Here is a 13,754-nt window from a genome sequence, read left to right as displayed (position 1 = left end):
CTATTGGGCTGTTTCTTTTGGTGGACTGAGCTAGAAATACATTTTTAGTTAAATAAACTCTTAGTGGTATGTTTAATTAAAAGTGATAGAGTTTTCTTATTATCTTTGTGTTTTATATTAGTATCTTTTGAATCTTAATCATAATATCTACTCTTTTACTTTGTCTTACCATATACATAAAAGTATTTCAGAATTATGCTTTTAATGTTTTACCTACCAGTGAGCATTCTGAGTGAAGTTTCAGGCTCTCAGATTTTTTACATGAATCCTATCAGTAATCATTTCTGTAATAGTCACCATTTATCGATCACTTACTATTAGCACAGTCATTGTGCTAAGTATACTCTGCTCAAGTTCACATAGCTCTTAAGTGGCAAAGCTCAGATTTGAACCCTGCTCATGACATTATTTTGCCATCATCAGTAATCCCTTTCCGTGTGTGGTCACAGCTATATCCTATATATCTGTCTGATGCCAAGTTATTTGTCAGTGAGACAAGAGCAGTAAGTAGCTATGCAAATTTCCTCAGTGAATGAATAATTTGAATTCGATTGCAAATAGTAATGATTAAAATATCAAGCCTTGAAAATTGGGCAGAAGTTAATACTTACCTATAAGAATGCATTTCTGGAGGTACCTGGGTGGCTCGGTCGTTAAGTGTCTTCCTTCGGCTCCGGTCATGATCCCGGGGTCCTGGGATGGAGGCCCACGTCAGGCTCCCTGCTTGGTGGGAAGCCTGCTTCACACTCTTCCACTCCCCCTGCTTGTGTTCCCTCTCTTGCTGTGTCTCTATCAGATTAAAAAAAAAAAAAAGAAAGAATGCATTTCTGAAGATGAGCAGTAGGAAATGAAAATGTTCTATAAGAGCACATTTTTAAAAAACCAACTTATTTCTCATATGTATTTTTACTTGTAAATGATGCAGTGCTGTTCAGGCTTGGAAACACATTCATTTTAGGATGTAGTTCCTGCCAAAATAATAAAAATTGTAAAAAAAAAAAAGTGCAATAAAAAACTTGAGGTCTTTAATAAAGTGCTCATTCATAGGATTATGACTCCAAAGATTTACTACTGAAAAATACTGTCAAGTGGTTTTTACTGACACATTAATGGCCTCAGGAAGCGTCTTCATAATGCTTTCTAAAGCTCTGTTTTTGAGGTAGGAAACTTACTTTATTAGTGAAGCCCAGAATGACCACGGAAATAGTAGTATTTGCAGGCTGGGGTGCTGTTTTTACGAAACTCAGCTTTTCTCTTTTTCTTAATTACTCTATTTACTTTATGACTTTTACTTTATGAAAACTTTCCCAATAAAAAACCAGGTGATTTATTATATGTAAGGAAAATATATTATTTGAAAATCTTGAGTAGTTAACATTGAAGTATGTTTTAACAACTCTCAAAGATCGGCACTTTTTCTTTCTGTTATTTTGAGATAATCCAGGGTTCAAAAGAGTAGGCACTTACCCTCCACAAGCCACACATGCATTTCCTATAGGCCATACAAGTTCAGATCAATCAGAAACTAAACTTATTTAAGCGATTTCAAACAGCTTCTTTTCCTTCATGCTGTTGACATTTCCTTTAATTCTGGTAGCTAGAGTCAAAGCTAAGAAAGAATATTGGTTTTGGAGTCAGGCAGGTCTGGTTTGGAAGGATGTCCCTTCTGCTCTTTTGGTTTGTTAGCATGAAGTAGCGAATGGAAGAGAGACTAGCATGGGACAGTTCTCACTCAGGGAGTAGAGTGGTTAAGAGGCTAGGCTCTCAGGTTTTTATCTGGACTCCAGAGTCATTTGGCTATGTGATCTGAGTGAGGTATATGGCCTTACCTCTTGGAACCTCAGTTTCTTGTCTGTAAAATAGAAAAATAATTTAAGGATCCATCTCTTAAAATTATTCTTAGGACTGGATGACATAATATACACGAAGTACTCGGGACATGCCCATCACACTTGATGCTCTGTGTTTTTATTTCCTTTCCTAGTTATTTATATTTACCCAGGGATCCAAAGAAACAAAATTATTTTCAGGGTATAGGCATATGGAAATAAGTTCCTGGAAGTGAGGACTTACTAGGATAAATTTGGATAGGATAGGATAAAGAATTTGAAGATCTCTTTATGATCTTAGAATCATGATGATGGAAGTGACCTTACGGCCTTTTAGAATCTAGATCATGTAACCCTCTATGTGGAATCAGAATCATCTTTATTTCCTTTTTTTTAAAAAAAGATTTTATTTATTTATTTATTTGACAGAGATCACAAATAGGCAGAGAGGCAGGCAGAGAGAGAGGGGAAGCAGGCTCCCTGCTGAGCAGAGAGCCCGATGCGGGACTCGATCCCAGGATCCTGAGATCATGACCCGAGCCGAAGGCAGAGGCTTAACCCACTGAGCCACCCAGGCGCCCCCAGAATCATCTTTAAAATGTCACTGTCTAGCTAGTTTTCCAGACTTCACTTGAACTCTTCCAGAGGCATGGAACTCAGTACCGAACAAGGAGATCCATATTCTCTGTAAAGTTCTTTAAAAAATAAAAAAGATTTATTAGAGAGACAGAAAGAATACAGGTGGGAGGGCGGAAGGAGAGGGAGAGAGAATCCCAAGGAGACTCTGTGTTGAGTGAGGAGCCCAGATGCAGGTCTTGATCCCACAACCATGACATCATGACCTGAGCCAAAATCAAGATTCAGCCACTCAACCAACTGCACCACCCAGGCCCTCTCTGTATAGTTCTAATTTTTTTTGACAGTTCTTCATTATAGCACGTCAGGATCAGAATCCCCACAATTTACATCCTCATCCTGGTTCTATCTTAATGAAACTTCATAGAATAAACTGAAATCTCTTTCTTATGGCTAACCTTAAAACATTTGAAGACACTTATCATGGATTTTATGTCTTTGCTTTTGGCTAAACAGCATGTATCTCTCAAATGTTGAGCCTTCTTTAGTATCATCTGTGAGGCTGGGAGAGTCCTGGCCTCTGGGTGAAGATTTAAGGTGAAAATAAGCACTAAAATAATATCTGTTCATAAGACTCCGAACTGAAATTTAAAGCCTTCTCTCCTTGTACTTCTAGCCTCACGGGGCATTCCTGTATTAGATTCTGGTACTTACCATTGAGACTTTAAAGGAATACATTTCTATTCCTGATTCACCGTGAGATAATATTTTTAGACTTTTTGCCACAATGTAGAAGAATTTAGTGCTTTTTAATTTTTACTTCCCTCTCTGTACTTCCCAGTTTTATTATTGTATTTACATTGTCAAGGTTTGTAGTATTTACATTCTGTTCTATAACCATAATTAAGCCTTCTGTGCTTTGCTTTTAAATTCACTCTATACATTCAAAATAAATTAAAACAACATTTTAAATAAAACAGTTACATAAATATTTGTATTACAGGTTTAATGCTAGCATGTGATGCTGAACCCATTCCATTTTGACAATGTCCCCCTTAACATCTCCAGCTGGGAACTGTCCATGGTCCTCCAGGCACAATTTGACCAGCTCAGGGTGGAGTGTTAGCAGTTCTATGGTGAAGCCCAGGAACACGCTGGCCCCACAGGCAGCTAAATTCATTGTCAACTTGTGTTGGTCAATAATGAGAATTTCAGACTTATGCTGAATTCTTATTATTTTCCAAGGCTGATGATGTCAGTGGGACAGCCTAACTGGTGTGTGTGTTTCTGTGTGTGTGTGTTCTTACCACTATTGACTCAGCACTGGACCAGAATTTCCTGGGTGTTTTCATAGTTGTCTCTGTTCTGTCATATCTTCCTTCCATTTCTAGCCCCCCAGCTATAGGTCCCTTCTCTAGAGATGATCAGAACTGTCAGTTGCTTTTGCTTATTTCTAGAGAGATGCTCTTTTTATGTAGGTACAAACGGCACGAGATACATGGTTAGGTACCTTACTTTTCTCACTGACTGTGTCTTGGAGAGTCTTCCATATCAGTACATAAAAATTCTCCTTAGTTCTTTTTATGAGCGACAAAAGTTCTACGGTACAGATGTCTTGTATTTGTTTAGTTGGTCACATATCAGTGAATATTTGTGTAGTACTACCTAAGATTAGTAGTACCTAATCTTTTGCTATACTGTAATGGAATAACTTAAAAATTAAAAAATTTTTTTTTAAAGTTTTTATTTATTTATTTGCCAGAAAAAGAGAGAGAGCACAAGCAGGAGAAGCAGCAAGCGGAGGGAGAGCCAGAAGCAGGCTCTCTGCTGAGCAGGGAGCCTGATGCGGGACTAGATCCCAGGACCCTAGGATTATGACCTGAGCTGAAGGCAGACGCTGAACCGACTGAGGCACCCAGGTGCCCCCAAAATTTTTTTAAAATTTTAATTTAATTAATTAACATACAAAGTATTATTGGTTTCAGAGGTACAGGTCTGTGATTCATTAGTTTTCTATGATACCCAGTGCTCATTACATCCCATGCCTTCCTTAATGTCCATCCCCCAGTTCTCCCATCCCTCTAGTCCCCTTCCCCTCCAGCAATCCTCAGTTTGTTTCCTATGATTAAGAGTCTCTTATGGTTTGTCTCCCTCTCTGGTTTCATCCTGTTTTATTTTCCACTCTCTTCCCCCATGATCCTCTGTTTTGTTCCTTAAATTCCTCATGAGTGAAGTCACATTATAATTGCTTTTCTGTGATTGACTTATTTTTTAATACCCTCTAGTTGTAATGGAATAACTTTGTGCATATGTCCTTTTCCATATTTAGTAATCTACCCTACAGATCTGTTCTGGGGACTGGAATTGCAGGACCACAGGCTATGTGCATATTCTATTTTGTTAAATGTTTATACCAGAATTATACCTATCCACACTCCCACCAGCAATGTATAAGAGTACCTGTTCAGGGAGAATTTCTGAGTTTATTTGTTAATTTTAACTGCACTAGGTAAAAGTAATCAACTGGTTTCATTTTATGTAATTCATCTAGGGTTGGATGAATTAAACTCAAGCCAGAGGTTCTCCACCCAAATAATAATTAGCCATGAATTTTTTTTTAAGATTTTATTTATTTATTTGACAGAGAAAGAGAGAGAGAGAGAGAGATCACAAGTAGGCAGAGAGGCAGGCAGAGAGGGGGAAGCAGGTTCACCGCTGAGCAGGGAGCCTGAAGCGGGGCTCCATCCCAGGACCCTGAGATCATGACCTGAGTTGAAGGCAGAGGCCCAACCCACTGAGCCACCCAGGCACCCCTAGCCATGGATTTTTGAGAGGCAGTTTGATCTCATGCATATCCAAATCTATATAATAGTTAGCAACATTAAAATGGGAAACAATTGCATTTTAAAACAAACCTTTGAATGGCTTTATCACATAATGCATTAATGATGATTAATGCATTAATGATTCTCATTAATTAATGAGAATTAATATAGACATGCATTTAATTGGGAAGTAGATTGAATACCTTAATCATATTGTTTACAACTATTTTGGTTAAAAGTGGTTGTGAAGGGGTCATTATTCATTTCTTGCACTGGTAGGACAAACGAAAAGTGAACGGTTTTGTTAAATAACTCATCCCTATCAGTGTCTCTCTAGTGGCTGTCCTCTTTTACAAATATGATTTCCTCTGTGGAGGTCAGCCCTGGTTTTGCTCAGAGGGAGCGACTCGTCTCTTGTTCTGTGTGTCAGTGTGGTCTGACAGCGGTCCCCAGGACCTGGCCAGTGATACCGATGTCACATTACTTGAGCGTATCCTTGAGGTAGCCATGCAACCAGATTCCACTTCAGGGCTGTTTCTGCGAGCTCTGTGGTAATTGCATTTGTAGTCTGAGGACATCTGTTTCCAGCAGATCGGCGCAGTGCTTCGAAACCCTGAAGCACTTAATCAGAGCACGGAGGGAGGGGCCGTCCCTAAGTCCTTGTGCCTGGCTCCCCAGGGCTGCACTTCATGTGAGAAACAACACGGACTTCAGGGGGCTGAAATGTGTCCAGAAACAAAATCTGGCCTGCTGCCACGTGCCACTGTATTTTATGACCACAAATTGAGTTTTCTGATTTTTACCAGTCATAAGGGTTTGTGCTCCGAATTTCTTGGGAACTGTTGGGGCTCTTGTCTTGAAAGCAGGGAGACAATAGTCTGATATTGGGGATGGAAAAAATTCCTCATAGCTGGAATATTTCCACTGTGTTTATTGGTTTCCTGGTGTAAGCCATCAGTTGGTTACCTCACTCTAAACTGACAGTAAGTCTGTAGTACTCAAGCATCTGATATATTTTTGTGTGTGTATTTTGAGGACCTTTCTTACGTGGTTAAAAATATCACATTCTGGGTCATGGAAATTCCCCTCTTTTACATTAGGGTTTTCTTTCCATATACAAGTTAACATAGAATATTCTAGAAGGTTTTAGAGCTTGAAGGGGATTAGAATTCATTATCATCTCTGCATCACTGAGTTTGGGACCTTTAGTTTTCTTTCTTTCTTTTTTTTTTTTTTTTTAAGATTTTATTTATTTGACACAGAGAGAGAGATCACAAGTAGGCAGAGAGGCAGGCAGAGAAAGAGGGGGAAGCAGGCTCCCTGCTGAGCAGACAGCCGGATGCGGGGCTCGATCCCAGGACCCTGAGATCATGACCTGCGCTGAAGGCAGAGGATTCACCCACTGAGCCACCCAGGCGCCCCTGGGACCTTCAGTTTTCTAACCACATGTTAGATGGTCATTTCTAAGTAAAGTAGGGGCCTAATTTATTATCGTCAGTGGTGATACCAGTTATCCAAATTGAGTAACTTTTGTATTACTATCTTTTTTTTTTTTAAAGACTTTATTTGTTTATTTGACAGAGATGCAATGAGAGAAGGAACACAAGCAGGGGAAGAGGGAGAAGCAGTCTTCCTGCCGAGCAGGCAGCCAAATGTGGGGCTCGATCCCAGGACCCTGGGAACATGCCCTGAGCTGAAGGCAGACACTTAACAACTGAGCCACCCAGGAGCCCCTATTGTATTACTCTCTGAAAAGAAATCTGTAAAGTATTAAAATATTGTATTTGTGATAAAGTGTCCTTGACTCTACCTTAAGGGCCATAATTTAATTAGCAGCACTGGGGCTTCTCCACCAAGAGGACCAGTATCGAAAGGGACCGGGGAAGCGAAGCGTTGCCAGGACCTTGAGACCAAAGCATTTCACAAAATAGGTCTCACGATTAGTTTAGCCATTCCTTTTCTGAAAAGGTCAGACTTTCTTAGCTACTTAGCCATGCTCAGTAACTTTGTATTTCAAGCTGATGTCAGGGACTACCTTGATTATAAAAAAAAATCACCAGAAGAAAAAAAAAAAGAAAGATACTCTCTTTTTTATAAAAAGTAAAGACATAGCAATTCAAGGAACATCTTTCTTGTCTCCAAGCTGTTGGTGGAGATAAATTCCTTTTATTTTTTATTTAATTAATTAATTTATTTATTTTTTTTGATAAATTCCTTTTAAAGTCTAGTTCCAGTGTGAAAGGGTTGAGTGCATTTTAACTGGCCGCCTAAAATGTTACTGGCCTGTTTAGGCATAGAATCTGTTAATTGAAGATAATGTTTCTTTTTTGTTGCTTTTGACCCTAACATACTGTTTGTAATAAATAACATTTTTTTTTCTCTCCCAGTTAACTAGGCTGTAATACTGTAGCAGTGCTGGTTAACAAGTTGCTTATTTTTATCTGATGTGGACTCATGTATTTTAGAAATCCATGTCAACAAATTTTTTTTTAAAGATGTCCCTTTTATGCCACTTTGGACCCTTCTAGATTGTAGTAAATAGAAGTAAATAGAAGTAAGTGCGCCAGTAGCCTCCTTTATGCCCTTCATTTATTTTTGTGAACCTAACCATACATACTATATTCTTTCAAATTACTGTTCTCGGTGTGGTACCTTATTTCCCTCTACTTTTAATCCTCCTGCCCACCAAATGGCTGGAGAGTTTGGTCTCTCTTCTTCTATCCACTTTATGAGACAAGGAGATATGCAGTAAATGGATGTTGGAAGAAAGTTCTGATGATCTCTTCTGCAGGGATGTTTTGTGAAAACACTACTCTGTTATTTAAAATAGTATTAAGGAGCCATCTTTATTCAGACACTTTTTATTGCATAGGACTTGTAGGTAAGACTCTGAAAGTTTACTGTTATTCAGAGTTAATTTCCATGTATGTCAAGCTTTAGAACAGATAATTAATTCTGTAAATTTTTCTCTCTATGTTTTGCCTCCACCAGCATTTCAGTCAGCAGGACCTTTCTCAAGGTCCACACAGAAAAGGCTTATAGGTCAGTCTCCTTTTTCTCCTAGCTCTGGCTTTATATCCCTTCTCTTTCTTAGGCACCTCCGTTTACCTGACATTGCCTTTATAATTCAATAACTTTAGGGAGAGGTGGTGGGGAGCTTACGGTTAAACAGGGAATGTGATGAATTCATCCTCGCTCCATAAAGTCTGTAAGTAAGGGAAATAAAAAGCAAATGCAGGGGGCACCTGGGTGGCTCAGTCGTTAAGTGGCTGCCTTTGGCTCAGGTCATGATCCCAGGGTCCTGGGATCGAGCCCCGCATCGGGCCCCTTGCCTGGCAGGAAGCCTGCTTCTTGTCTCCCACTTCCCCTGCTTATGCTCCCTCTTTTGCTGTGTCTCTCTCTTTCCAATAAATAAAATCTTAAAAAAAAAAAAAAAAAGGGGCGCCTGAGTGGCTCAGTGGTTTAAGCCTCTGCCTTCGGCTCAGGTCATGGTCTCAAGGTCCTGGGATCGAGCCCCACATCAGGCTCTCTGCTTGGCAGGGAGCCTGCTTCCTCCTCTCTCTGCCTCCCTCTCTGCCTACTTGTGATCTCTCTCTCTCTGTCATATAAGTAAATAAAATTAAAAAAAAAAAAAAAGCAAATGCAGGTGTCCCTCGGTGGCCACTCAGGTTCTCGTCTTCACTGTCTGTAATCGTTTCAGGACTTGCTCCGAGCTGTACAAACCAAAGAAGTCCTTGAAAGGGAAGTCAGGATCCTCCAGGAGAGGCTTTTGGCTGGCCAGCAGGTCTGGGATGATTCGAAGCAGGAGCTGAGCCTCCTGAAGAAAAGCTCCCGAGAGCTGGAGAAGAGACTGGAGACCAGTCTGGATGCGGCCGCAGCCTCGCGAAACCAGTGCTCCTCATTCAGGGAGAAAGTCGCAGCCCTGCTTAGAGGCAGCTGGGGCCCGACGGGGCCCACGGAGGATGCCATTTTGGAAAGGATCCGAGAAATGACCCGCCAGGAAGACAGCAGGGAAAGGGTGAGTGAGAGAGGTGGCCGCTTGTAAGATTCTTGAGGACAGTCATTTGCTGGGTCCTTCCAATGTGGGTTTTATTACTTTCAACTATATATCATACTTTGGGAGCCTGGAGAGTCACTTCAGTGACCACTGACCATGATGTGGATTCTGGAGTCAGAGCTGCCTGGGCTCAATCCCGTCCCTGCTGTGGACGCGCTCAGTCCAGGTGTGACACTGGCAGGTTCCTACGACGGCAGCCCCTGAGATGCTGTTTTCTCATCCGCTGGACAGGGAAGGCTCCGGAGCCTCACCCCTCCCTCATCTGAGCCACCCCCCTACCCCGGGCTTGGATGTGTTTTTGAATTCAGAATGTTTTGGCATTTTGAAAGGTAAAGTAGTAACACAGAAAGGCATTGGAGAGGGGCGCCTGGGTGGCCCAGTGGGTTGAGCCTCTGCCTTCGGCTCAGGTCATGATCTTAGGGTTCTGGGATCGAGCCCCGCATCGGGCTCTCTGCTCAGCAGGGAGCCTGCTTCCCCCCGCCCCCTGCCTACTTGTGATCTTTCTCTCTGTCAAATAAATAAATAAAAAATCTAGAAAAAAAAAAAAAGAAAGGCATTGGAGAGAGCGCACTTACACATTCCTCCTCACTGGGGTGTGGGCAGCACCCTGTAGTCAACCGTGTTCATGGTTCTGCAGCAAAACCTGCGGCAGCTCCATCCCTCGGAGCGTACCAGGACCATGAGGAGCTCCGTGGCGCTTCTGGGTAGGGTTTGCTGCCCAGTCCGGTCCCGGCAAGCTTTATCATAAGCAAGTGAATTAGGAAAAAAGCTGTCAGTTTTCAGATGCTTTTGGGTTTTGGAATTGCAGACAAGGTTTCCTAGACCTGGAAGAGTATCTGCTTCAGAAGGCTATTGTTTGTTGGAAGCATTGAATGAAAAAGAATTGTTATGAATTCCTTAACACGCTTCCTGGCCAATAATGATGACAAATATTAACTCTTGGTGCCCCCGCTTCTCTTCCTCTCTGTCCTCCTCTTCATAATGGTGCCTGAACCGTCTTTTAAGGGACTTATTTAAGACATGGAGAAAGATGTTTAAATTCACATATATGATTGAAGATTGCTTAATTTTCTTGTCTTGTTTATACTACTAACAATTCTCCTTTACTACATAGCTTTGTTTAGCAGAGTTAAGTTCAGCCTGACTCTGTTTAAATCACCATCAAATCCAAATTATCGAAGTCCTAATTAATGAGGTTTTAAAGTAAATAATAGCCAGACTCTAGGTAGAATTCCATTGTGATCTTTTTCTTCGATGAGTTCAGGCCGGTCCGAGGCAGAAGTTGTATTTTTCCCTCTTTTGATGTTTCTAATAACCCCAAGCCATCACTAACTTAGAGTTCAGGGTTGCATTTGACAATTTCCTTTAATGGTTAAACATTTTCAGTTCCTTTTAAAAATTCTCCAAAATTCAGGGCACCTGGGTGGCGCAGTTGGTTAAGTGCCCACCTCTTGGTTTCAGCTCAGGTTGTGATCTCAGGGTCACGAGATCAAGCTTTAGGGTGGGACTCCCCAATCAGTGTGGAGTCTGCTTTAGGGTCTCTCTCCCTCTTCCTCTGTCCCCCCGCCCCAGCTTTCTCTCTCTCTCTCTCTCTTTCAAATAAATAAATCAATCTTAAAAAAAATTCTCCAGAATTCATGTGTGTTCTTAGGAGCAACCCAAGTGACCCCTTTGTCCAAGTGTAGGATTGTCTTTGTGGATATGAAATGTCCATCCTGTGACATGTGCAGGTCTCTGAGAGTAGCTCAGTTTTTCTCGTGATTGGTACTGGACTGGAGAAGAGAATTATCTCCAGGACCAAGAAATACCTCAGTCAGTTATTTACCTTGACTTGCGGTCGATCGAATTTAGTAGCTAATGGTTCTTTACCATTTTGTTTTATGGCTTCCCTTTTCTGTGTTCCCAAATGTTTTCCTCAAACTATTTTAATTCAGCATGTGAAACATGGCATGAAATTGTCAGCCTGCTGTATATGTTTATTTTCTAAAGCAAAATGATGTAAATTGGTTAAGCTTGCTATGCCTCTCTCCCACCCCCCCCCCAAAATCAGAATGATTCAGAGTCTTTTTAGTGCCTTTGTCTGTCTCTTCTACCCTGTAATTTTTTTCAATAGCTGTTCCCACTATTTAAAAGCCTGAAATCAAGCATATAGCTGGGGTCTTATGTGACTCATCTTCGAGTAAAATTAGGAGAAAATGGATTTCATATATTGCCTTAGAAATGTTTCTGAAGAATGGGAGATTTACAAATTGATGAATCTGTTTGTTGAGGAGGCTGTGCTCCCTGCCAGCTGCCTTGGTTAGACACACACCCAGTGGTTGAGTAATGACCCACGGGAAGGCCCAAGGGTGGGTTCAGGCTGGGCCTGGCAAATTCACCGTTTCAGGTTGACTCCTACTTTCTGAACCTCACTTTTCTTGTTTACTTTGTTGCTGCTTATTTTGACTCTCCCCCGTGTTTGCAATTCTCAGTAGAATTCAGGACACCACCCACACTTTTTCAGTAAGTCACTTCTTCTTGTTCCTTGCTTTTCTTCTTCTTCTTTTTTTTTTTTTAAATTTTATTTTTTATAAACATATAATATCTTTTTATCCCCAGGGGTACAGGTCTGTGAATCGCCAGGTTTACACACTTCACAGCACTCACCATAGCACATACCCTCCCCAGTGTCCATAATCCCACCCCCCCAACCCCCCTCCCCCCATTAACCCTCAGTTTGTTTTGTGAGATTAAGAGTCACTTATGGTTTGTCTCCCTCCCAATCCCATCTTGTTTCATTTACTCTTCTCCTACCCCCTTAACCCCCCATGTTGCATCTCCTCTCCCTCATATCAGGGAGATCATATGATAGTTGTCTTTCTCCGATTGACTTATTTCGCTAAGCATGATACCCTCTAGTTCCATCCACGTCGTCGCAAATGGCAAGATTTCATTTCTTTTGATGGCTGCATAGTATTCCATTGTGTATATATACCACATCTTCTTTATCCATTCATCTGTTGATGGACATCTAGGTTCTTTCCATAGTTTGGCTATTGTAGACATTGCTGCTATAAACATTTGGGTGCACGTGCCCCTTCGGATCACTACATTTGTATCTTTAGGGTAAATACCCAGCAGTGCAATTGCTGGGTCATAGGGTAGTTCTATTTTCAACATTATGAGGAACCTCCATGCTGTTTTCCAGAGTGGTTGCACCAGCTTGCATTCTCACCAACAGTGTAGGAGGGTTCCCCTTTCTCCGCATCCTCGCCAGCATCTGTCATTTCCTGACTTGTTAATTTTAGCCATTCTGACTGGTGTGAGGTGGTATCTCATTGTGGTTTTGATTTGTATTTCCCTGATGCCGAGTGATGTGGAGCACTTTTTCATGTGTCTGTTGGCCATCTGGATGTCTTCTTTGCAGAAATGTCTGTTCATGTCCTCTGCCCATTTCTTGATTGGATTATTTGTTCTTTGGGTGTTGAGTTTGCTAAGTTCTTTATAGATTTTGGACACTAGCCCTTTATCCGATATGTCATTTGCAAATATCTTCTCCCATTCTGTCAGTTGTCTTTTGGTTTTGTTAACTGTTTCCTTTGCTGTGCAAAAGCTTTTGATCTTGATGAAATCAAGGAGTCCATCCCATTTACAATTGCACCCAAAACTATAAGATACCTAGGAATAAATCTAACCAAAGAGACTAAGAATCTATACACAGAAAACTATAAAGTACTCATGAAAGAAATTGAGGAAAACACAAAGAAATGGAAAAATATTCCATGCTCCTGGATTGGAAGAATAAATATTGTGAAAATGTCTATGCTACCTAAAGCAATCTACACATTTAATGCAATTCCTATCAAAGTACCATCCATTTTTTTCAAAGAAATGGAACAAATAATCCTAAAATTTATATGGAACCAGAAAAGACCTCGAATAGCCAAAGCAATATTGAAAAAGAAAGCCAAAGTTGGTGGCATACCAATTCCGGACTTCAAGCTCTATTACAAAGCTGTCATCATCAAGACAGCATGGTACTGGCACAAAAACAGACACATAGATCAATGGAACAGAATAGAGAGCCCAGAAATAGACCCTCAACTCTATGGTCAACTCATCTTCGACAAAGCAGGAAAGAATATCCAATGGAAAAAAGACAGCCTCTTCAACAAATGGTGTTGGGAAAATTGGACAGCCACATGCAGAAAAATGAAATTGGACCATTTCCTTACACCACACACGAAAATAGGCTCAAAATGGATGAAGGATCTCAATGTGAGAGAGGAATCCATCAAAATCCTTGAGGAGAACACAGGCAGCAACCTCTTCGACCTCAGCCGCAGCAACATCTTCCTAGGAACATCGCCAAAGGCAAGGGAAGCAAGGGCAAAAATGAACTATTGGGATTTCATCAAGATCTTGCTTTTCTTCTTATAGTAAAACTGAATTGTCTTTTTCAAAGTGTTACCAGATCTTGGAGTAGGG

General features: G+C 40.9%; 1 protein-coding gene across 1 annotated transcript in view; it reads left to right on the top strand.

Annotated features, from left to right (window-relative positions):
* The window catches only part of LOC111158751 (coiled-coil domain containing 170), a 73,935-nt gene that overhangs the window by 33,111 nt on the left and 27,070 nt on the right, over positions 1-13,754 (top strand). The window contains exon 7 of the mRNA XM_022521003.1: positions 8,931-9,248. Within this exon, the coding sequence (XP_022376711.1) occupies positions 8,931-9,248 (318 nt within the window). The remainder of the gene's footprint in view (positions 1-8,930; positions 9,249-13,754) is intronic.

Source organism: Enhydra lutris, unplaced genomic scaffold (genome assembly GCF_002288905.1).
Source record: "Enhydra lutris kenyoni isolate GAN:26980312 unplaced genomic scaffold, ASM228890v2 scaffoldscaffold62, whole genome shotgun sequence".
Classification (NCBI taxonomy): Eukaryota; Metazoa; Chordata; class Mammalia; order Carnivora; family Mustelidae; genus Enhydra; species Enhydra lutris.
This window is presented reverse-complemented; position numbering and strand designations above follow the sequence as displayed.